At 40.5% G+C, this 24,261-nt stretch overlaps 1 protein-coding gene across 1 annotated transcript in view; it reads right to left on the bottom strand.

Annotated features, from left to right (window-relative positions):
* The window catches only part of plxnb2a.1 (plexin b2a, tandem duplicate 1), a 222,397-nt gene that overhangs the window by 6,725 nt on the left and 191,411 nt on the right, over positions 1-24,261 (bottom strand). Inside the window, exons 21-38 of the mRNA XM_084910354.1 lie at positions 19,941-20,077; positions 19,502-19,684; positions 18,375-18,486; positions 15,576-15,791; positions 15,401-15,484; positions 12,768-12,863; positions 12,164-12,300; positions 11,971-12,071; positions 9,283-9,512; positions 8,953-9,134; positions 8,795-8,861; positions 6,757-6,903; positions 6,252-6,329; positions 5,895-5,973; positions 2,675-2,775; positions 1,292-1,373; positions 1,019-1,170; positions 599-759 (exon numbers count right to left, since the gene is read on the bottom strand). Of these exons, the coding sequence (XP_084766480.1) occupies positions 599-759; positions 1,019-1,170; positions 1,292-1,373; positions 2,675-2,775; positions 5,895-5,973; positions 6,252-6,329; positions 6,757-6,903; positions 8,795-8,861; positions 8,953-9,134; positions 9,283-9,512; positions 11,971-12,071; positions 12,164-12,300; positions 12,768-12,863; positions 15,401-15,484; positions 15,576-15,791; positions 18,375-18,486; positions 19,502-19,684; positions 19,941-20,077 (2,345 nt within the window). The remainder of the gene's footprint in view (positions 1-598; positions 760-1,018; positions 1,171-1,291; positions 1,374-2,674; positions 2,776-5,894; positions 5,974-6,251; positions 6,330-6,756; positions 6,904-8,794; positions 8,862-8,952; positions 9,135-9,282; positions 9,513-11,970; positions 12,072-12,163; positions 12,301-12,767; positions 12,864-15,400; positions 15,485-15,575; positions 15,792-18,374; positions 18,487-19,501; positions 19,685-19,940; positions 20,078-24,261) is intronic.

Genomic DNA, 24,261 nt, shown 5'->3' with positions numbered 1-24,261 from the left:
TTTCTTTGCAGGTTGTATCTCACGCTGGGATTCACAGCAGCTTTGAAGATGAGCTGAATCAGCTCATCTTCTGAGGCCTTTACTGACAGCATGATCCACATGAAGCCGTTAGAACAGTTTCAGGCCCACAGATCACTCATTCAGACGTTTCTTGTTGCCAGCATTTAAATCTCACAGTAAATGATATCATCCTAGACCCAAAACAGCGGTGTCAGACTCAAAATCTGATCAAGTGGGCCAAGTTGACAAACAAACAAACACCTCTCTAAATGTTAACCTTTATGTTACCATCATATGAGGGAAAACAGAGGTCGGAGACTGCAGCAAGACCAAATGATGGTCCCTCTGTGCATTGAAGTCGGGAACCAGGTCTGTGACCTCTAAGTTATCGTCTTCAAAGCATCAAAATGGCAATAAACGCAAATACCAGTCAGCGAAGATGCAATAACACTGCTCGGCAACCTTATATAGGAATAACACCAGAATACAATCAGCTGGCAACCAGTTGAGTCGAGTTCCCTTTTGCACAGAGCTGTTTCACAGATGAGTTTTAGGTTATCTGGATAGCATACTTGGTGTTTTTGGTGAGTCTTTGTACCTGTTGGTCTTCCAGATGTGCAGCGTCTCCTCGTCTACATTGTCGTGTCTCTGCGCCTGCTCGTCCAAGAAATCGAAGAAGTATTTGACGGCCGGAGGGACGACGGAACTTGAGCATAGCACGCTGCGGAAGAAATTATCCACAAACTGCTGCAAAGTGCCCTGTAACACAAAGACACACAATGTTTTAAATGTATCTATTTAATATAGAAAAAAGGACCCTTCAGATTAAAAACATCTAAAAATTAAAATAAGAGTGTCCTGACAGTGCAATCAACAGAATTGCATCTGCCAATAACAAATACAAGCAGAAAAAACCCACAAATTAAGAAATATGAGAACTTCGTCATGTCTGCGAGTTTCAGCAGCAGAAACTCGCAGGCATGACGGAAACATCTGCAGTGAAACTGCACAGCTGTACCTTAACAGACAGAAGCCTGGTCAGGTAGATCTCTGTGATTGCTTTGGTCATCGCTTTGTCCTTCATGCTGCCTCGCTTCGACTTCACCTCGTCAATTTCATCTGGCTGTCTCACCAGGTGGAAAGTGTTATCGTCCTCCAGCAGGGCGTTTTCTGCAGGTGAGACAGGACTGCATGAAGTTGATGTGTTTTTTTCACTCATGTGCATTTAAAAGTTGCAGAAAAAGTGTGTGTGTGTGTGTGTGTGTGTGTGTGTGTGTGTGTGTGTACGTACTCTCTTCATGGCTGTCTTGGTGCTGATGGAAAGACTGTGTGTGCAAAACTCTGGACAGCACCAACGTGGCGTTGTCTCGAACCTGTAAGACAGGAAATCGGTTAGAAAATTGAGGGAAGTGATGATTTTCTGTCTCACCGCAGCGTTCTCAATAAACGAATTTTCCTTAAATGTCAGAAGGGAGAGTGGACTGGACTGGCGTTTTAATTCCTGCTGGTCTTCGTGCAGCACGAGTCTCGAGAGGCTCGCCATTTCTCTACGCTTCCACTTGTTGGTGATTTTGGTGCAGAAGTAAAGAGCTCAGCTCAACACAGAGAAACAGACATGATTAAAAACACCCAGAGAGCGCAGAGGGAACACCAACTTGCTCAGGACCCCAACATTCCTATGGAAGAGGTGAGGGTGTACTTAGTTTTTCACATGACTTTAGTTTACATGTGAAAAAGAAAATCAATAACTGCACTGGTGCTGAACGGCACTAATCTACATTAAAATTGCTGTGCAAAAACATTTTGACCAAAATAAAAACAGACAAGTCCAAGAAGGAAACAACAAAGGTAAATAAAATATGATACATTTAGGATAGATGAGGAAAAGTTAATTGATTGCATGTTCTCTCCTTCCACAGTCCACATGTGTATTAAAGTAACTGGTGATTCTACACTGTGCTGAATGTGAGTGTGAATGGTTGTGTTTCTCTGAGTTAGCCCTGGCGACCTATCCACGATGTAACTTGACTCTCACCCAGTGAAAGCTGAGTTGGGCTCCAGCCCCACCGGATAAGCGCTTAAGAAGACAGATGGATAAAACACGATAAAAGGTTAACGTCTGAACTGATTTAGGAGAAGATCCTTTTTCTGCGAGTCTCGTCTGCTCAGGCGTCCTGCATTGGATGGGCAGTAACACACTAATAATATTATTCATCTAATAATCTAAAAAAATGTTTTTAAATGATACCACATTAACACTTTTACCCAGTATTACCAAAGCATTCATGACCTCAGTGCATGTGATGAGTGTAAATCTTCATCCTGATGAGTAAAGACTTCAGTTCAGGGATTTTTGGGACAGTTTTCTCTTATTTGACGGCCTCATGAGACAAACAAGTAATTCTTGAGTGATGTTGGACTTTTTAAACCGCTCCACTGCATGTAGGAAAGTTTCAGTCCAAGGAGATGCATTTAACCTTGTTTGTACAGGATCACAGCAGCAGTGGTGGGAGGTGTGGCATTGCTTGCTTGCAATTGACCTCATCTTTAACAAACAGCAGTTTAACCATCAGGAAATGACAGGAAGTGTTTGGTAATAAGACACTCAGCAGGATGAAGGAAAAGGGGAAACGACACAGGGCAGAAATAGGCATGTGCAGCAGGTGGAACTCACGTTGTAATGAGCCAGTGTGTTGAGTCTCTTCCAGCGTCCTTCCTTCTGGGATGTGAGGTCGAGGTCAGAAAGGATCTGACCCGTGGAGCCGGGACGCCACTCTGCAGGGACAAGGAGAAGGAAATTAACATGTAATTTAGCATAAAAGTGATGGTGTGCCAACCTGATCCATGTGTGTGAATCATTGTAGGTACAGTGGGATATGCTCCTACCATCACTCCGCTCAACACTTATTGTGTTCAATAGGTTGCCCAGTATTTCTGATACGGGATGAGATAGGTCCAAAGTACCTGGGCTTAAATCTACACCTTGCAGATGGTTCAGATGGTTTCTTACACACAGCTAAGAAAAAGGAAGTTATGCCCATAAAAATCTTGATTGGATGATCCATCAGTCAGACTGATCGACAAACTAAAGTGACCACAGGGCAGCCTGGCCGTGATAGATTCCCATGTTAACAACATAAGACTAAATACTCCACAGAGAAAGAGGCAGACTGATGCCAGTTTATCTTGTTACCTTGGAAATGGTCACTTTGAAAATGGCTTTGGTCTCACAATCAGTCTTCAAAGCAACGTTGGCGCACCAAGATGGCGATAAAGTGGTATCAAGACTGAGGCAGTCTGCTAACAGTCTGCTATGGGTTTGTGAATGAATGCACTCAAATAGGCAATTACATGCAGTTCATTTGTGATAATAGAGTTATTTATTGTGATAAACTGGTACTTTTAACTAAAACGTTCAGAGTCAAATTATTCTACATATAGTCACGGTGACGAAGGATGGCCATCCAACTACAAAATGACACAGGCAACCAGTCCAGTTCCCTTTTGCAAAGAGACGTGTCCCCGACGAGTTGTGCTCATAGACCGATTCAGATAGTTTGCAACATGTCGGCAACCTGGATGGGTGAGGGTGAGGCACACTTAACCGCCAATCACCAGAATTACTTGTAATCACTCGCTAACAGCAAAAAAAAAAAAAAAAAAAAAAAACCAGCAACAAAAACACCCAAAACTTTAATCAACAGAAAGTAGAAGGCCCAAACACTAATGTACTAATGAAATCAAAGACCTGCTGAGTCGGTACAATCTTAATTCAGACATTTTTGTAAACATATTCAGGTTGCCTGTCAGCAGCAAACAAGCAATAAACAACAGAGTCCACAACCGACCCATTTAGCTCCCAAATGACCTTTTGAAAAGCCCACAGCGTCATCAATTACCTGACAGCAAAACAATCAATAAAAGCAGAATGCAGCGCCCATCAGGCCGACCCAATCTAGCACCAGCTTAGGAACAAGTCAGCGATAGTTAACATGTGGTTAGGCGATTTTTGCCATCTTTGAAAGTTTGTGGATGAAAAACTCTGGCAGGTACTCACATTCAGAAAAGCACTTAGCAGGAGATCAAATGATTATCATCAGTCTGTCATCACACCTCTATAGCAGCAGCATTACAACCTACTGAGGTCCGGGGAGAAGAAAATGGATTCTGTTTTGAATCTTGTGAGATTCCAGCTGTTTGCCTGATAAAAACTCTGCTGCAGTGGATGGAAATGCAGCTGTAGAAAGGACACATGCTGCTGAATATTACAAGAGCTTTACATCTTAAAACTTCCTGTTTGAAGTGGTGAATTATTCCTGTACTTTCATACCCAGCAATAACTGTTTGAAAGTTTACACGGCACACACTAGAATAGCTGTTATATGTGATTCAGCTGCAGTGGGAATTCTCTGTGGGATTAATGAAATTCTCTGTCTCAGGATGCTACGGGGTATTTAAGGTCAACCCTGAAATCCAGCTAATCCTTATTCACGGCACGTCTCACTTCCCTTATAGAAGCCTTGTAGTCTTTTAGTGGCCTGACAGACCTGTTTAAACATCACTGCAGCTTCATGCTTAATCTTTACAATCAAGTTAAAACATCTGGGTGTGTGGTATCTGGAGGGAGGGACTATTAAAGGGAAAGAAACACTTTTTTTTCAAAACCTGCATCTGTGTGAGGCTAATCTGATGTAGAGGATGACCTGTTTTCTCCTTGCAGTACTTAAACTGTCAGTGAAATGCAAATGTGAATCATTAACTGGCGATGAGTCTTTCACATTCTTTACAGAATTCTTTTATTTCTGCCACATTAGAGGGTTTTCCAGCATGAACGGCCTGCTGGACTTTGACTTGGCCACATCAGAACTCTAACATAGATTAGATTAGACCCTTTAAATTGTATTTATTTTTTAACCATTCAGAGATGCTCTTGCTGGTATGTTTCAGATCATAGCTCAGCAGGCCACAAACTGATGGCCAGAGATTCTCCTTCAGGATTTTCTGGTAGAGAGCAGGATTCATGTTTCCATCAACTACGGCAAGTCGTCCTGAAGCAGTGAAGAAGCCCCAGACCATCACACTACCACCACCATGTTTAGCTGCTGGTATGATGTTCTTTTTATGAAATGCTGTATTAGGTTTAATCCAGATGTAACGGGACTCAAATTTCATAAAGAAAGTTCAGCTTTTGTCTCGCCAATCCACAAAGTTTTTTTCCCCAAACTTTTGGGGATCATCCAGATGTTTTTTGGTAAATATGAGACGAGCCTTTCTGTTCTTTTTGGTCAGCAGTGCTTTTCTCCTTCAACTCTCCCATTGTTGCCATTTTGCACAGTTTCTTTCTTATTGTTGAATCCTGAACTCTGACCTTAACTGAGAGGCCTGCAGTTCTTTAGATGTTGTTCTGGGTTCATTTGTGACTTCTTGGATGAGTCATGGATGAGCTCTTGGAGTAATTTTGGTCGGCCAGTCACTCCCGGGACTTTTCTTCATTTGTGGATAATGGCGCCGTGGATAGACTTTCCCATCAGTTTCTTAACATTGTGGCATGATCATGTCACTTTTTGTTATGTTTTAGTCTACTTCACCTTGTAAAACAGGTTCTAGTTTAGTGATTACTGGATTCACTCATAGTAATCTGATCTGTAGACTGACAGCTGTTCCAGGTGTGCAGCTCAGGAAAGGACACACGTGAGGAAAACAGGACTTATTTAGGTGACATTATAGTTTTAAGGTCTATCTAAAGGTCAAAAAAGCTAAATATTCTTTATATACTCCACCCCCACCACCACAAATATTGTTGTAACCCAGGAGTTTAAGATGCTGAACGCTGGGTGTAATAATCAATAATTTGTATTTTTCCTAGCTGCTTAATGATTGTTTTTGTTTCTTACCCAGTGCAACACTCTCCACCTTTGGTCTCTGAGAATACGGCAGATTCCTGTACACCTGATCGATGATCTTCTCTTTCACCTGCACAAAATTACAAATTCACCTGCTATAATGTCAACCCAAAACACAGACAATGATATCTCATTCACATTTATTAGCTGCAGAATATCGACAGACAGAAGTTTTACAACTACCTCAAACTATTCTAGACATTCGATCAGTTTTAAGGACAAAGTGCAGGGTGGCAGGGAAAGATACGGCAAAGCTTCTCTTCGTTTTTAAACTCAGCCAGAGATCAAACAGTCCTGACGACAACGACCAAAAAAAATTAAACTCTGAAAATAGAAGAAGATTCTCACCTGGGAGATTGTGTCACAGTTCAACACCTTCACCGGAGTCACATCTGGTCCCTCCCCATGCACCAACACCTGCAAAGTCTGACAGCACAAACACACCGGGAAGATGCAAGAAGGTAAAAGTGGAGCCACAGTGAAGGCTTGTCTTCATTATGCAACCAACAACCCAAAGCATGACTCATTCTGGAGCTGGGGGTCTACTCTGATGGACACCTGACACACCTCCCTCTCCCTGGCTGCTGCTATCAAACCGCTGAGATACATAATCTCTCCAACTTAACCTACCCTCGCATGGTAGGCACCCATGAAGCATCCTTGTCAGGTGCTTAAACCAATTAAACTGACTCCCTTTGATGTGGAGGTTCAGCTGCTTGATTCAGAGCCCTTCCCAAAACATGGTGTTCCTCACCCTTATCTCTAAAGAAGAGCCCAGACAGCCTGGAGGAAGCCAATTTTCTATCATTTGTATCTGCAAACAAAGTTACTTTATGCTTTTGTTCATACTGACCAGCACAGAGTACTCGACGTCATCTCCCAGCAGTCCCGTGTCGTTCAGCGTGTATTTGGCCTTCTTCATCTTGGCATCCACGGGACCCTTCTCAATCTGGTGCTTCAAGGCCTTGAACAGTTTGTACAGAGGCTCTCCTGCCGTGTCCTGAAACAAAGACATCAACGTCTTAAAAAAAAGAGTTAAGGTCTCATAAAAATCAGTATCGTTCTTTTATAAATAAGCCATAACTCTCATCTGCGCTATTTACTATGGATTACCAAAGATTTCTAGTAGTAAAAACCAAGCAGTCCACTGACCCTAACATGACCATTGAATTTGTGTTTAAAATGTTTTTTGATTGATGTATACTAAGAACAATGGAAAAGTCCAATGAATCCAGTGAACATGAGAGAAAGACAATTGGCAGATTTACACAAATTCTGAAAATTTCTTGGAGCCATGTCTTAATAACTGCAGATTCCAAGATGATCAGTTAAAAACAACTTTCCGGAAGTACAAGTTACATAGATGTTTCACTACTTTGCCAAGGTCTCAAAGAAGATCCAAACTGCCACTCTCGGATGATACGAAACTGGTTAGGATGCTGAGAAATAGCCCTGCTGGACAACAGTGTCACTGCCCACAGGAAAAGAGTTTTACATTACCGTGCGCTGAGAGAAAAATCTGAGCTGCCCTGAAATCGACACCTTCAAGGTCGACTGAAATTTTGTAGCTGCACACACGGATGATCTAAATGTCTTTGAGAAAAGTTTTATGTTTCGCCACAATGATGAGAGGTATGTTTGAACACTGTTCCAACTGTCAAGGATGGTGGTGTAGCATCACGCTCTGGGTTGGTACACTGCACAAAGTCCAAAATCACCACTCATGCCCATGAGGAGTAGCTGTAAACTTCTGATCACAACTGTACGGGCCTTTAATTACTGATTCAATATTGACTGTTTGTGTTTCTCTGTGCTAGCCCTATGACAGACTGGGGAATTGACCACCCACTGACAGCTGGTAAAGGCTCCAGCGTTCCCAACAACCCTGAGTTGGATATCTGGTTAAGAAAATATATCTATGTATATTTATTAATAACAAGTATAACTGTTTACTAAAGTTAAATATCAATTTATACTGTATTTCTATTAACTGTGTTCACCATAATAGTAGAATTTAAGGTTTATTAAATATAAAAAGGAGACAAAGAAGGTTGTTTTCTCACTATTGAAATTATTAAAGTACTTATATTTTATAATTTGTCAGTTTTCTCTGACAAATTATGCCAAACTGCCCCCCCCTCCAAAAAAAAGAAAAACAAAACAAAAAAACCCATTACATACAGAATGAAAGACAAACAGAGTTTTGAAAAAGGACTGCAGACCCTTTTGTATTATGTGGAAGCTTTGGATCTGTCAGGGTGTCAGTCACAACAGACGTTTCTTTATTTTAGTTGTTAGTTGCAGGTTTTTTCTGCTTTTTGAACTGCTGAACAGATTTTTTTTCTTTATGTGAATTTTCACATTTTGTTTTCTTTGTGAAAAGTGAGAGGCAGTTTGTTATTCTTTTTTTGTCTTGTGGGTTTCCTGTTGTTCAGATTTAGTGTCCTGCTGTTTGAATTTGAACTCTCTGGATATGTTCAACTTTTTAGTTTGGGTCATAAATACATTCACAGCACAACTGCTGGTCTCTATGAAAACATAAAGCATGTCCGTAGTGTAAACTTTCTCTGGAGCTGAAACATGAACTGTGTTTATTATGAGTGTGTTAAATTATAGAAACTAATGTACAGCATATCTGCAGCTGCTGTCAGAATAAACAGCAAAAATCCCAAATTGGTCAAAACAAAACACACACCGAGCACAAAATACAGGTTTAAGATCTGCTTTCAGTAGGAAGGAAAGTTTCTTAGAGTCAATTATAACTGAGGAACAAAGAGGAGAGGCAGAAAAAAGCAGGAAAGAGAAACAGATCGAAGAGACAAGGACATAAAAACAAATCGAAGGAAAGGAATGTGTGACACGGAGTAAGTGAAAAAGAAAATCAGTGTTACCCTGAGGAACTGATAGAGGCAGATGGACATCCAATTACAAAGCATCCTCTCCACCACTGTCTCTGACCTAGATACACAAACAGAGGGAAACATTAGATCACTTTTCCATCACTAGGACATTCACAGAATAAACCACCGAGTCTCTGTCCTGTCCTCACCTCCTGAGCATGAGTTTGGGGTTTTTGTTCTGCACATGCTCGTCCATCAGCTCCAGCAGCAGCGTCCTCATGATGTCCGTGTAATACTCCAGTTTGCCGTGCAGCGCCACCGTCAACAGAGAGGCGAAATAACCCCGAGACCGGGCGTTAAAGTCTGGACGTCTCTCCAGCGTGTGGATAAACTACACATATGACAGTAAATTTAATGATAATAAATACATGAATAGAAATAGATACAAAGACAGAAAAATGAGCAGGAAAATTTAAAAAAACTGAGCTGGAAGAAGAATAAGAGAAAGAGGAAAATCCACTTCAAATCTTCAAACTCACATTTATGAGAAACGTTTTGCTGTTCAGCAGGTTGGAGAACTGGTTGAGCGCCTGAGCCACAGTGGCCCTGCGGGCTTCTGGGATTTGTAGTTTTCCCGTGATCATGGGGTCATTGGCACCGTCCTTGGAGGGCAGGAAGAAATTTCGGTTGGTGTAGGTTTTGTAATCCAGGAAGGGGATGCGACCTTCACTCAGGTCACTGGTGTGGTCTTCCATTTCAATCATGAGATCTGATAGAGACAAAAAGGAAAACCATCAGAAAATGTGTGAAAACATGTTAAAACAAGAAGTAGTGCAGGAAATAATGGATTAAAGCAGAAGGAATATTCTTTTCTTAATTTCTTCTTCTGCTGTATGTATATATTAATATATACTGCGACAATAATGTTTAGATCACACATTTCCAATAATCTGTTTATGTACTGCTCTAGTTACAGAGTTCCAGGCAGCTTTTCCACTCTTGGCTCTGTATGATGTCAATAAGAGTTGATATTGCTGACATCGCAGGTCAGAAGAAAACTGGCTTAAATAGAAAGGAGCCACCACAGACAATAAACTGAAGGCTTCACTGAGGGTCAGGACAAGATAAAGAAGCATTATTTTGAACTGAGGATCATGCTAACCTACTCTAGTGAAGTCCACACACTTGACTGTTTAAGAAGGGACCAGTGCATCTTGAATTTTTTCTCTTTATTTAAAATTTATTTGATTTACATTTTCAAAAACTTTTCATGAGGCGTTCAGAGAACTTTGGTAATGTAGGCCCATGTCTCCATGCTTTCATATCTTGTAAATATGCAGAGCATTCACTCCATTAGAATGAAATCATAATTTCATTTTATTTGAACCTCAAGATGCAATGGCACTCATGTAGAGACCTTGATTTCCAGCGTTGGTGCATCAAATGCAAACCGAATGGTAAATGGATTGGTGTTACAGTGTGTGGGTTTGGTCTTATTGGACACTCAAAGCACGTTACACAAATTCCAATGCATTTTTCCAGCAGTCCCAATTATAACTTCAAGGAAGTGACATCCTCAGACTACACAAATCGAGGTGGCTGCTATTTAAAATGTGTATAAAGTGGTCTTTAACTTGCTGTGGAGGACATGGCCGTGAAAATCTTTGGCTCAGAGACACAACAGGGCTTTTAAAACTATCAAAAGAACAGGGGCTTACATTTATGGGGAAACTACTGTTAAGTTTTATGACTGCTTGTTATTTGGAATTTAGAATGAGCGGATTTAATTGGATGGAGCAGAAACATCATTAGAAACATCATTAGAAAATCCCTGCCTGATAAATAAGGCCAGAGCTTAAGGACAAAAACAATCCTGATTATTCTCAGCTGCAGACGACTTTAGTCAGACTGTACTCACTTTTCCAGCTAAAGGAAAGGCGTTGAAAGACTGGAAGAGATCAATAAGTTAGAGGTTATAGTCATAGGCGAGAACTTGTAAGTGGTAAGGAAAATTCAGGAAAATTATAGGAAGATTTCCTCAGGAGCTGTTTATCCTCGCTATCATGGTAGGTAACAGTTACCCTGAGTGCTTTATGTTTGTTTTTTCGCTTTGTTATTTCACCTTTTGTCACCATGGAAATCATTAGTGCGTCTCTCACATCTCTGATGGTAAACCAATGTGAAGACTCCCATTAATCAGCATGAGCTAATTAAGCAGCTCTCACATATAAACAAGAAAAAACAAGCTGTAACTGTAATTAAGAAGCGTAACATAAACAAATGGAATAGCCAAACTTCTTTATAGTTTCCACGATTTTTACCTCACCACAGTAGATGTTCAAAATGCAGATATTTAGAAGTTAACAAACTCAAATGCCAGCAGATATGGTGTGTAGGGTTTACCAGTTCAAAGCTGCTAAACATCCATTGGTAACTGAATTATCCTTATCCACCAACACCACAGTGCTGTACCAAGAATGGGAAAAGTTTATCAGCGTATTCACACTGGAGAAACGCGTTGCCTCTGTACGTACTGGAAGAAGACTGAGCCACCCATGGGCTTCAAAGCTTCATCAGAGCACTCACATTTTTATGATTTTCTTGAACCAGTCCATTAATTAAAGTGTGTTTATTTGTTTCCATCTTTATAAATATGGACACCTGACTGAATATTCCTGCTTTCATGGCCTGCTGACCTAAACAGAGTTCCTTGTCAGGCATCAGATGAAGCCAAAAAAGCTCCACCAAAGGCCTGAAGGGAAAGATTCTGATGTTTGAGCCAAAGCGCTGCACGATCTGCTGACCTCCATTGGCAGAGGTTCACAGAGTGCCAAAGTGGTGATGTGCTCTAATCTGTGAACCCAACGGGTGACGAGATGCAGACAAAATTCAGCTTTGTACATGGAAGTACACCGAGTTTACAGCCGGGTTCAGTCTTCAAGAGAGTCGGGTGTCAATACTGTAAGTTAATTGATGAACGTCTTCTTTTAATGTTAATGCTTTTAGAATGTCCATTGCTTCTTTTAAACCTTTTAAAGCTCCACCGCCATCACTTCTTCCAGAGATAAGAACAGACTTGTGCAGTTCTGAAAATGCTGGATACTTGCAGAGACACTTCCATCAAAACCAAACAATAATTCATAACAGACATGTACACGGCTTCAATGATCGCTCTCGCCACACACACCAGGCCTGTGACTTCACAGCTTTCAGGTGAGGCTCAGTACCTGTGAACTCTTTCTTGCAGCGATCTCGAACACTCTCCTCCAGATTCTCCAGCTGGTGCTTCACCTTCTCGTATTCCCGTTCTGCCTGCTGACTCTTCCTCCTGTTGGTTTACAGACCCAAAAAGCAAAAGGGAGTGTGTTTATTGGCACACGCAACAATTAATTTGTCTGTTTGACCTCATATTCTTCTAACCTGTAGCAGTAGACTGACACGGCGATGAACAGCAGCATCGGTATGATCACCGCCGGGATGATTATAGCCAGAGGAATGTCGTCTTTTCTTGAGTAGTAGACCGAACCCACAACCCACTCGCCGTGGCCAAATTTCACCTGGAGACAGACAAACTTGGTCCTGTATCTGCTGCTGAACCTGAAAGCTCTCCTCTCTCTGTTTTATATCTTCATTGTTGTAAACATTTCCTTCCATATGAGACTCAGTGGATCTGCTTCTTAAACTCTGATGTATTCTTGTCCTACTGAAGGCTTAACACAAACCATATTCTTTCATTGCTAAGTGTTAACATGGAAAGTAAGTGAAAAGCTTGAGATAAAAAAAATCTCTTTTGCAAGCACGTCCTGTGCCAAGATCAGCAGGGTTAACCCAGCATGTTATTTGATATGAAGAGAACCCGCGTGGTAACATCACACCAAAGAGCCCGGTGTGGGTTTGCTGTGAAGCAACAGTGCTGTTCTTTTACAGGATCTGAAAGACTAGCGTAAGAAGCCCTGTACTTTCCCTATGTCCTTGAGTAGCATCATTCCTGGCTGCCAAAGTGCTTAAAACGTCACATGCTCACCACCAGCTCCAGCAGGTCGTTGACTGTGTCTCTGCGCTGACGTTTAGATCTGGCTCTGGGCTGGGATGAAGGCGCCTCCAGTATCAGCTTATCATCCTGTACCGGGCCCACAGGAGAGAATGAAGAGTCACACAGGTGAACTAAGCACATGTTTAGTGGTGCGTCACTAAATATTATAATAATAATAATAATAATGGATTGCATTTATATAGCGCTTTTCGGGACCCCTCAAAGTGCTTTACAATACCACTATTCATTCACTCTCACATTCATACACTGGTGGAGGCAGCTACAGTTGTAGCCACAGCTGCCCTGGGGCAGACTGACAGAGGCGAGGCTGCCATATCGCGCCATTGGCCCCTCTGGCCATCACCAGTAGGCGGTAGGTGAAGTGTCTTGCCCAAGGACACAACGACCGAGACTGTCTGAGCCGGGGCTCGAACCTTCCGACTACAAGACGAACACCCAACTCTTGAGCCACGATCGCCCTTGATTCTGATAAATGTACACAGATTCTGATAAATGTTCACAGTTTTTTGGAGTCACAATAACAAAACAGTTTGTTTGGAACATATTTCCCCTCTTTTTTCCTTACCTGATAATTTTGCAGCCCCTCAGATTGATCTTGGTATTCAAAAAACAAAATCTATAAACCAGCACGTTTCATTCACTTTATCAATTTAAAGTGCAAGAGAAGGGAACAGAAAGGGAGGTAGCAACAGCTGCAATTAGCACAATAATTTCTGTTGGTTTAATCGTTTTACACCCACTGCAGTCAATTAACTGCCTGTATGCTGCTTCTGTTCTCAACTACAAGAAGAAACACTTTCATAAAAATTAAAGGGGACCTATTAGTTTCACTTATCTTCTGTACTAATGCAAAAGTCTTGAGTCATCCTTCATTTCTTAGCAAACAAATACAAATAAAAGGCCAAAATTCAACTGTAGTGAGCCTGAAATTCTTTATTCTTCAACACGGCTTGAGTTTTCTAAAACCGACTGAAGTAAATGAAGTAGTCTTTAGGAATAGTTCTCCAGGCTTCTTGAAGGACATTCAAAGCTCTTCTTTGATGGTTCTGCCGTTTGTTCTATTCCCTCTCAAGATGATCCCACACTGCTTCAACAACGCTGTGGTCTGTGCTCTGGTATGCTTTTACTGCGTTAAGAGTGTGTTTGAGATCATTCTCATACTGAAGAATGGTACGTTTCCTTAAGAACGGCTTCTTGACAGCTGCCCTTCCACTGAGAACATTTCTGATGAGGCTTCAGTAAACAGCAGATGGATCATCTGAAGGTCAAGATGTTTCTCTCAGGTCCTGCGTCACGTGTTTGCTCATTTTTTTTCCTGTTTCTTAAGGACACAACTTTCAGATGTGGATCACATGCTGTAGATGTTTTTTTTTAAGGCTCACTATCTCTTCTTTTGTCAAATATATAAAGATACACTTGACACCATCTTGAAATGTGGCAGGTTTCCAGCCAAATAGTTCTTTGGGAATCACCTAGTTAGTGGAAGAATATTTTATGTCTGTCGAATGGTGTCAAATTGGGCATTTTTTAGTGATTTAACTGAAGAAATGGGAACAAATTATGTATTTTGCAACAACCTGCTAGTAACGATTTGATTCTTTGCTAACAACATTGCTTCATCCCACGAGTTAGGTGCCTTTTTATGCTTGAGTGATTCACAGGTCAGAGTTAAGGTGCTGTGACCAACAAGCATTCGTCTGAAAATGGGCAGGTACAAGAACTGGATTGAAAGTGAGTAAAAAAGCAGCCGATGCTCCGCCCAAAAAACAAAAAAAGGTGAAAGATCTTCAGAAAGTTTGGAGAACGAGAAAAACAGGACCATTTTAAAATAACAAGAAGTTCTGGCTCCTTGGAAGCAACATAAAGAAATAAGGGGTGACTCAAGGTTTTTGCTCAGTACCCAAATAGATATTTATAACAGAGTGGCCCAAATGTCAACCAATCAGATCAAAACATTCTTAGAAATATTGATTTCTGTTTTTGGAAGCCAGCAGAGGGGCAAGAGGGAGCCCACAGGGATGGCAGGTCTTAAAGAAAAACAGGCTAAAACGGCTTGTTTTAGATGAGTGAGGATTTTTTCTCTTTAATCTGTATGATGCAAAAACTTAAATCCAAGTAGAATCCAAAAATATAAGGAGCTGGAATGTGAGACAACACGCTGCATTAACTAAAAGGAAATTGTGGTGTTTGTTTTGCTCATACAACAAAAGCAGATAAACCAGGAGGAAATATGTTTTAGCTGTATTTTCACATGGTGCATCAGAACTAAAGCTTTGGAAGATGTTTTGTTTTTGTCATCGTAACATCTTTGCAGTCTACTCATCAAGAGACGGCGCCTTCACTGAATTGTTTCCAAAGGAGAGATCAAGCGTTGAGTGTGTCCTAATGCTGCATTTTTAGAAGCCTGTATGTCTGTGGGAAGACAGACGTGGCAGACTCATACTCGTACTCTCAGTTTAACCAACAGCCACGCAGTGTTAGACATGGATAACACGACCGTCTCATATCCCCACATTTCATAAAATGTGAACATCAGCTCCATGTTTACAGTGTAAACTTATTATAAAGCCATTATAAACTTTCCTCAAACAGACACTGTTTACCTGCAGTATGTTTACGTGACACGAGGCATCTCCAACAAACGCCTGGGCCTCTTTGGCTGTCATCGCCTTGGAGAAACCCCAACCCTGGCAAAAGTGAGAAAATGAGAGTGAGCTCCATTTACAGAAAAATAGTCAAAGAGGGGATTTAAGAGCATCTCTAGCAATCAGTGCTCACAGTCACGATGATAATGCCGGTCTCTGTGATGACGTTCCTGGCGAGCTCGTTGAAGGTGGGGTTGGGGTGATAGTTGAAGCTCTTCAGCTCCTCGATCACATTGTCCAGCTGGAGGTAAATCCTGAGAGACTGAGAGAGGGTTTCGTAGCTGGAGTTCACTATCGGGGAGTAAAACTGGAGGACTGTGTCGTTCTTGCTCAGAGCCTCCTGCACAAACTAGACAAATAAAAGAAAAAGAGTGAAATTATTCAGTGAGAACAGCTGAAGAATGAGCCAGGCGTGTGTAAAGCTCAAAGAAAAGATCGGCTTTCTGTGAAAATCTTCTACACCAGACCTAAAACTTTCCCTGGCTTTGGTTGCTTCAAAAACAAAAACACATCTGTCAGCTGATTTAAAAAAAAAAAAAAAGACTTTATAGTGATGTTTTTACTGTGGAGCATTTAGCTTCTATAAAGCCAAAAGTTCCCTGAGAAGGCAGTGGAGACCAAAAGAGGAGCTACAAGGATACAAGGAGATACCTAGTAGATAACAGGGCTGTCAGATCATTCCTGGCTGTGCAACCAAACAATCAGAGTCAGGTATATAGGTTGTTTCAACCTCCAAGTGTCACAGCGAGTAATGGCAGGTGTTCAATATATAACGTATTTAATTATTTTGTTTGTTTTCAGTAGCTGGTGAACACCGAGTGTGGTGGAGACCAAAAACAGAGCTTAAAAAAGTGAAAAGGAGGCTGCCCTCTCTGAGCTCTGTGCTTTTGTTGGATTGTTGGATTTCTATTCATTACAAGTCTTTAGCTTAGAGTTTAAAGTGTCAAGAGATGACTGCCGTACATGGACAAAAACAAGGAACCCAAAAAGAGTTTTTATTCTTCATTAAATATGAAGTCTAGCTTGCCAAAAACTACTTTAAGTAGATTCATTATTGAAATGGTGTCAGATTGACAGCAGAATGTCCAATAAAATCTACATATTCAAATACACAAAACCGACTCTTTTCTGCTGCCCTCAAGTGGACAAAAAATATCTATTATTGTCAGATTAAATTCAGCTTTTTCTATTTTAACCTGCAGACAGTTTGATGGCAGTGAATCACAGTGCAGGTTTAACTTTTTCTTCATATTTCCTCCTCCTCTGTCTCTTTCCCATACTCCTTCTTCTCCCCCCTCTCTGCCTCCCCACTGAGTCTCCCTCTCTTTCTTCCCGGTTCAGACAGCAGCTTTTGATGAAGTGACAATAAAACGACTTCACCTCCTCTCCCCTGCAGTGAATCTTTCCTAAGAGTCTCTGTCACTCAAAGCTATTCAGCAGTGAAATAGCAGCGTTGCTCTGTTCCCTCAGTCTCAGGCTTTTGGCTCGGCGAGAACAAGCGGCAGATGAGGCTGCAGACTGACGTACATCAAGCTGACACTCTGCATTTATTAAAAACATCCTCACAGTCACACTGACTGCACATTTTGCCCCAAGTAATTCTAAAGAAACGTGGTCTTACCGTCTCTCGCGATGGATGTTTTCTCACAAAGATCAAAATATAAGACGAAAACGGTGAATACTTGGCTATTTTTAGCAATTATTTGTTCATTTTAAATTGTAGAACACTGTGCTGTCAGTAAAACGGGCCACATATTGTAATGCCTTACTAGTTATAATAAAGACACAATCTATGTATGCCCCTGTTGAGTCAAAATTTACCCAGACACTACAGATCTAAATGAGCAGTTTTGCTGATGTCCACTAACATACAATGTTCCAGATTCACACAAATACAATGACACATGTATTTTAACCCATTCAATATGAAATTTTTAAATGAAAGCAAATACAATTTTCTAAAGAACACACGACAACAGCGTTAATTTTTACAGAAATTTAAAGAAAAGATGAATTAAGGGTAATTGGTCATTTATCTTTTCTTGTGGGAAATAAAGTTTAATCGATCTTTGCAAATTCTTATTCTTCGATTTGACACTCCTTTATTTCACTGTTAAGTGCTTAAGCTACTGTATTGTTATGCTTGTGTTGGTACACTGATACACTTCATCATGTTGACAAAAAAACAAACACAAGAAGCAGAATAATCAGATACCATTTAGCACTTTGCTAGGTGCTTATTAGGTATATTATTACTTATGAGAGCTTAATAATACATCACACATAATTCCACTGTAGTAGATATAAATCAGTTACACATTCAGGCAACTCGTCTTCAAACATCTGCAGGAATCACAGACATTTTTGCAAAGGTTTCTTAATAATTGCAGTGTCATTTATAAACCAACTGCAAACATGTTGCAATTAAATGAGTCTGTTTGTGCCAATGAGCACAGCTCGTCTGCAACAAGTCTCTTTGCAGAAAAGGGCTCTTTACTCAACTATAATACTGATTGTATGAAGCTATATTCCTATATGAAAGCAGGGTTTGCTGAGTGCCTTCGTCATTTGTCATAAATGTAACTATTTGTGGAGGATTTCTGAATTTCCGTTTCAAATTTTTGAGGTATTGGCTGTCTGGATGCAAGTAGTTAATGAGAAACTATCTGCATGCTGCTGATCTGTCAGTTAATGTCCATATTACTACAAATACACTGCCAATTTTACCCCATTTAATTGCAAACTGACTGCTTTCTAGCGATTTTATTGCCATTTTGATGCCTCAGTGACAGTAACTGACAGTGAGTGGCCACAGACCTGATCCCCGTCTTCAAAGCAACCATTTCAAAGGCAACAAGACTGCAAGTTCATTTAGGTTGCAAGGCTGTCTCCAACCACTGCTTTTTCGTAGTGTGATGACACCAGCTCTTACCTCTTCAGGCGGTGAATTGTGTGAAAACTCGTCAGGGGAGGGCTGGACTTTCATCATGGCTCTCTGGATGAGATCAAACCCGTTTCCAGACACCACAATCTTTCGACCACCGCTACACAAAAATAATAAAGAATAAGCTTATAAATAATTTTAAGGACTTGGATTTACATCTGGGGTAGGTTTTAGCTTCACTCCATCTCTTTATTTTCTCAAATGCTTAATAACAGCAAATTTAAATGTAAGTGAGAAAACTTTATTACATCCTTTAACCTCAACACAAAAATGCCTCACATGGAGTACTTTATGTTTCTGGCTTTGTTGTTTTCTTTTTACCATTACAGAGTTTTTATTCAAATAAGGCTGTAGACTGATGCTGTACCAGTCAAAGGTTTAGAGAACAGTTGGCGACCAGCTGGAAAACTCCCTGCAGTTAATGTTGCTAGGTGAAAATGTTCACAGAGGTATTGTTAAACCAAAAACCTCTGTGGCAGAATCCTGCAGCCACCCACAGTTTGCAAGATGCCGACTTGTATCCAAACACTCACTAGCTATTTACTAAAGGTTTGAGGCTAACTGGAAATAAAGACGATTCACCTTCAAAGTAAAAATGGTGCCTTTTAAATGTGTTGATTACGGTGGTAAGGCATAACTTTCTACTTTGAAGGTGAACAGTTTCCATCCTCCTGTTTGTATTGCTCTTTTTCAAGTTGCACTACCGATTGGTTATTAGTTAGCGAGTATTTGCAACATGGCGTGCTCCATGAAAACTATAGGTGACTGCGCCAATCTGCTGCTCTGGGTCACTTCCAGTGCTGCTTGTAGTTTTAGATCCATGTCTGGAATCCCAGATATAACCACTTACATGTGTCTGTAATTTGAATACGCGTCTCATACAACTTCCATTCCAAACTCAAAAACCCAAATTTTATTTTGAGAGACTGATTTCAAAGCAGCAGCGGTCAAGCAACGCACAAGGTGATGACCTTTAAAGATACACAGATCAAATTTACAATTTACAAGTTTACAATTTTCTTGAATTCATCATCTACATCTGTGTCAAGCGTCCTTTTGAGGGCTGTTACTCACACAAACAAGCAAAAATGTGCGTGTGATGTGTCCACACTCACCATATGAAGCTGGCTTTGGGGTTATATTCCGTGATCTTGGGGTTTTCCGAGTACTGATAGGCTCCGTGGATGTCTTTGGTGGTGTTCGTCCCGTATTTCACAGTCACTGTTAAGCGGTCCGATGGGACCTTCTGCCCACGATACCTGCCGGTCTTACAGGTAATCTCTGTGCCGAATGAAAGGCTGAAGAGGAGGAAGGAAGAGTAAGAACATAGGCTGACTCGAGAAACAAGAAAAGCAATAAGATCCCTAAATGGATGGAAAAAGTTCATGAACTCTGTGAAACAGTGCGACTGACTCATTTTCTATGTTGTATTTACTGATCTTGAAGAACCAAAAGAAAATATTTATGAATATAAATGAGTTTCAGGTCCATCTATTCTTTTTATTTTTTTGTTTCTGGTACTATTTGCATTTTCCTTTACCAGGTGCCACTTACACTTCACAGGGAACTCCTCCCACTGTCACGGCAACGTCCTCTTTAGTCGCCGTGTCCAGGTCTTTGCCTCCGATCGTGATCACCGTCCCTCCAGCTGCTGGACCCCTCTCTGGCATGACTGTTCTCGGTTCGGGGTCCTGCACAGAAAACAGGGAGAAAATGACCAAACTCAGTAACTTTAATGGGAATATGCTGCAATTTTCATACAATATGTGGACACTTTCTATTACAGAGGCTACTATATATACATTTCATATATTCATTTAATCATATTTGTGTCTTTTTACGTTTCTACATTTTGTACATTTACTTTAGCAGTTTGAAAAAAAAAAAAGTTCAGATCACGTTTGACTGAATAGGTAAGAAAATTATTTGCCTTCTTTTCTACTTGATATAATGGCGAAAATACTGACTTTAGGACAGATCACATAAGAGCAACGGTCCCCAACCCCCGGGCCGAGTCGTTTGGTACCGGGCCGCGAGAGTTGAGGCTTGGGTGTGAAATGTATGGTTTTCAGGATTTTTATCGGTTTTTAGCGTTATTTTATGATATTTATCCGTGACACCTTAAAGGCCAGTCTGTGAAAATATTGTCAGGCATAAACCGGTCCGTGGTGCAAAAAAGGTTGGGGACCGCTGCATAAGAGTGTATATGTAATAAATGTTAATAAATTCTACAGCTGGAACACAAGCACGGACGTCCGCTGTGTTTGTGTTTTATTTCATCATTTTTTGCTTTGATTAAAAATGTTAAGCACATTAGAATAATCATGTTTTAATTTAACTGTAATAAAAGCAAACAAGTGAATCTATTCTATTAATGAACAAGAAAATCAGCCCATTTGTTTACCAACTGAAGGTTTTACTGAAGGATTCAATTCAATTCAATTTTATTTATATAGCGCCAAATCACAACAAAAGTCGCCTCAAGGCGCTTCATAGATACAGAGATCAAACAGTTAGAGGACAAATCTGTTGATAAGAGCGCTGCGTTTATAAAAACCTCTCAACAGGCTAAGTCTATAGGAGGCTATTCCAGATGGCTGCTACTTAAATGCCGGCACCATAAACATATGCTGCACCACCTGGCTGTAAGAGCAAAGCAGCAGGTTCAGGTACACCATGTACAAAACCACACTTTAGCTTGTTAACATTATGAAACCAACAGAGTGATCGGCTGCAGTCAGAACTGCTTTAATATAGCGAAACCATGTACCTGTGTTACTGTAATTACTGAATTTATGTGATAAAAACCTTAAAAACTGGACAATTTGCCAAATCTTTATACGTATTCTTCAAGTTAAGAATGATTCAAGTAATTTATATTTTGTGGGGGATTTTTAAATCAATTTGAAATTTTAATTTTACACTTTTTGTGGAAATATGTTGCAAAAAACTACATCATTTTATTTTTCAAAATACATTTTACAAAATGACTCTTCAAACTTATGTTTGATTTAGAGCAGAGGTCTCAAACTCGCTGCCTGGAGGCCACTTGTAGCCCACATCACCCCTACTTGCAGTCCGTATATGGACGTGAAGAAATATAATACAATTTGGCCCTTGAAGTAACTTTTTTGTTAGGGAGGATTTATTTGTTGTTGAATGCAATGTTAAAATAAGTTCTTTAAAAAGCAAAAAGTTATTTAATATGAAGACAATATAAGCAGAGAGTACAAACATGTTGAGGGTTTGGTAGTTCAGTGACAGAGTTATTTGTAAAGAAAACAATTTTCACTAGCAGTCAAAAACTAACGTGTACACTTATGTCTGCATTTTTATTTTGTTAAATACGAACAAAACAGAAGTGTTGCCACGTGTCTGACCAGAAAGAGAGTACCAATTTGTTTCTTTGGTAGTTCAATGAAAAGCTTTAGTTAGTTAAGAGTGAGAAAAAAAAATTGCCCACACGTTTTCAGTTTCGGCTTCTTATGCAATATTTGACAGTTTAAAAAACAAACAAAACACTAAAATGGTAAATGGCCTGTATTTGTACAGCGCTTTACTAGTCCCTAAGGAACCTAAAGCGCTTTACACATCCAGTCATCCACCCATTCACACACACATTCACACACTAGTGATGGCAAGCTACATTGTAGCCGCAGCTGCCCTGGGGCGCACTGACAGAGGCGAGGCTGCCGGACACTGGCGCCACCGGGCCCTCTGACCACCACCAGTAGGCAACGGGTGAAGTGTCTTGCCCAAGGACACAACGACCGAGACTGTCCAAGCCGGGGCTCGAACCGGCAACCTTCCGATCACTAAAGCGGCACTCCATTAAGATGATGATGCCAGCAGTGGCCCACAGCTCATTTCAGTTTGAGACCTCTGGATTAGAGCATCATATTCGACTAATTTCAATTGTAGTCTGATGATGGCGCTACATGACAGCAGAACTGCTGTAGAAGTTAAAATCAGCAGGTGTAACAAACTTCCTGGAAATGGACACATAACACACATATTCATAAGGAAGCAAGTAAGTCAAGACGTGTGAGCAGGAATAAGGCGAGGCTGGCCTTCTACAAAATCATCTTATATGATTATAACTAGAGTAGAAACTTTTACTATTTTAGGTTCATATGCAGCCCTGTGCCTGAATAAAGATGCATCATGTGACACGGCATCAATTTGTATCAAATAAGTGAAACAGTGAAAAAATATCCTTCATTAAAAGTTATGAGCCTACTTAAGTTACAGTGCAAAAGCTTGAGCAACAATATACTTAAAGTACTTAAAACTAATGATTCATTAAGTATTATCACTTTAATGCTGCAACTATACCGTCACTTCCGTCTCACCAAAACAATATTTTCCAGTGACAGAAATCATAAAATCCAAACTAAAGGGTTATGAGGCTGTGGCTATGTGCATTTTATATAAATAATCTATAATGGTACTAACATAAAGGAAGAGAGAGTCTCCTTTACAGGTTGACTCCTTTGAGTTTGTCTCCATGCCTCTGGGAGAATTTCAGAAGGACCGATGTTTGTATTTAACTCTTAAAGTTTTCAAACTGCAAACACTTTTTTAAAGCTTCTGGAGAGTAAAATAACAATAATAATAATTATGATGATAAAAACAAAAGCTCCCAGATCTGTCAAACCGAGCAGCAGAGAGAGAGAAGAAGAAAAATGAGAAGTGAAGAGAAAACTTTAACCGTGTAGACTTCATTATGTTCCAGCTGCTGTCCTGCAGGTACAGACGCTTTGATCTCGAACTCAAACAGATCGTAAATTTTATGCAGCTCAATAACTCAATAACTCGACCCTGTGGTATTCAGGCAGCAGAACAACTAAGAACAACAACTACAAAGAAAGAAAATAAAAATCCGTGTCACGGCAGAGCTTCACCGTCGGGCACGTTTTCTACTTCTGTGCTGTGCAGGTCAGCTGGAGGGGTTTCTGTTATACTGGAAGGTTCTGTACAGTCCTGACAGGACAACCAAACCAAGAGCAAATATTATGCCTAGTTTACACCCCAGCACAAAAAGCCTTCAAAATTATCAAGTTAAGTCGTCTTTCTTTAGATGCAAGAAGAATCTCATATAAATAAAAAAGTATAAACATGAATCCAAAGCAAAGAAGAACTATGATATCCTTTAAATGAGCGTAGCACATGTGCAGCTGCTGAGACGAACTTAAGCATTCGGCTCGTTGCTGTTGCAGATTTGTTCTCGTTGTTCTGGCAGACAGCGCTGCAAGCACAAAAATAAATATCCCCAACGACAGACAAACTCATAACAACTCTGCCTGGTTGGAAGTTGAACACACAGAGAAAACAGCAGTGCAGGAGGCAGCAGCAACTGAAGTGTATTCGGTGTGAGAGACAAAGGGAATGCAGACAGTTCTTCGCGTTGAAAGGAAACAAACTCCAACCCAGAGACACTCACTGGGGAGTTGCAGCAGATGGAAATCTGAACAAATCGATGTGGAATTAAAATGAGGCAGCATCAGGCTCATTCACATCAAAGGTCAGCATTTGTCAGCTGCAGTAATTAGTCAATTGTACATCAATTATAACCCAGATGAGCTTATTAGTCTGTCTTCGTGACACACAGAAACTTTACAGCTTAGGCTGAACAGCTCCAACCATTCAGGAACATTTAATTGTCTTTATAGTCATCGCGTCAAGGCGTTTACTCTAATGTAACTGAGGAGTAAAGGAAGAAAGGCCGCCTGTTTGTAATTTTTTTAAAAAGCACAGGTTTTTGAATCCTCTGTGATGGTTCTGTCACTTTACACCACAATGAAAGCTGAACATGAAAACTCCAAATGGACACTGGAAAGCACCTGGTGCCAAAAAAACAAAAAACAAAATAAAA

This window comes from Perissodus microlepis, chromosome 17 (assembly GCF_051167445.1).
Source record: "Perissodus microlepis isolate ML-2025 ecotype Zambia chromosome 17, ASM5116744v1, whole genome shotgun sequence".
In the NCBI taxonomy this organism is placed as follows: Eukaryota; Metazoa; Chordata; class Actinopteri; order Cichliformes; family Cichlidae; genus Perissodus; species Perissodus microlepis.
Note: the sequence above shows the minus strand (reverse complement) of the source record. Positions and strands in the feature narration are given on the sequence as shown.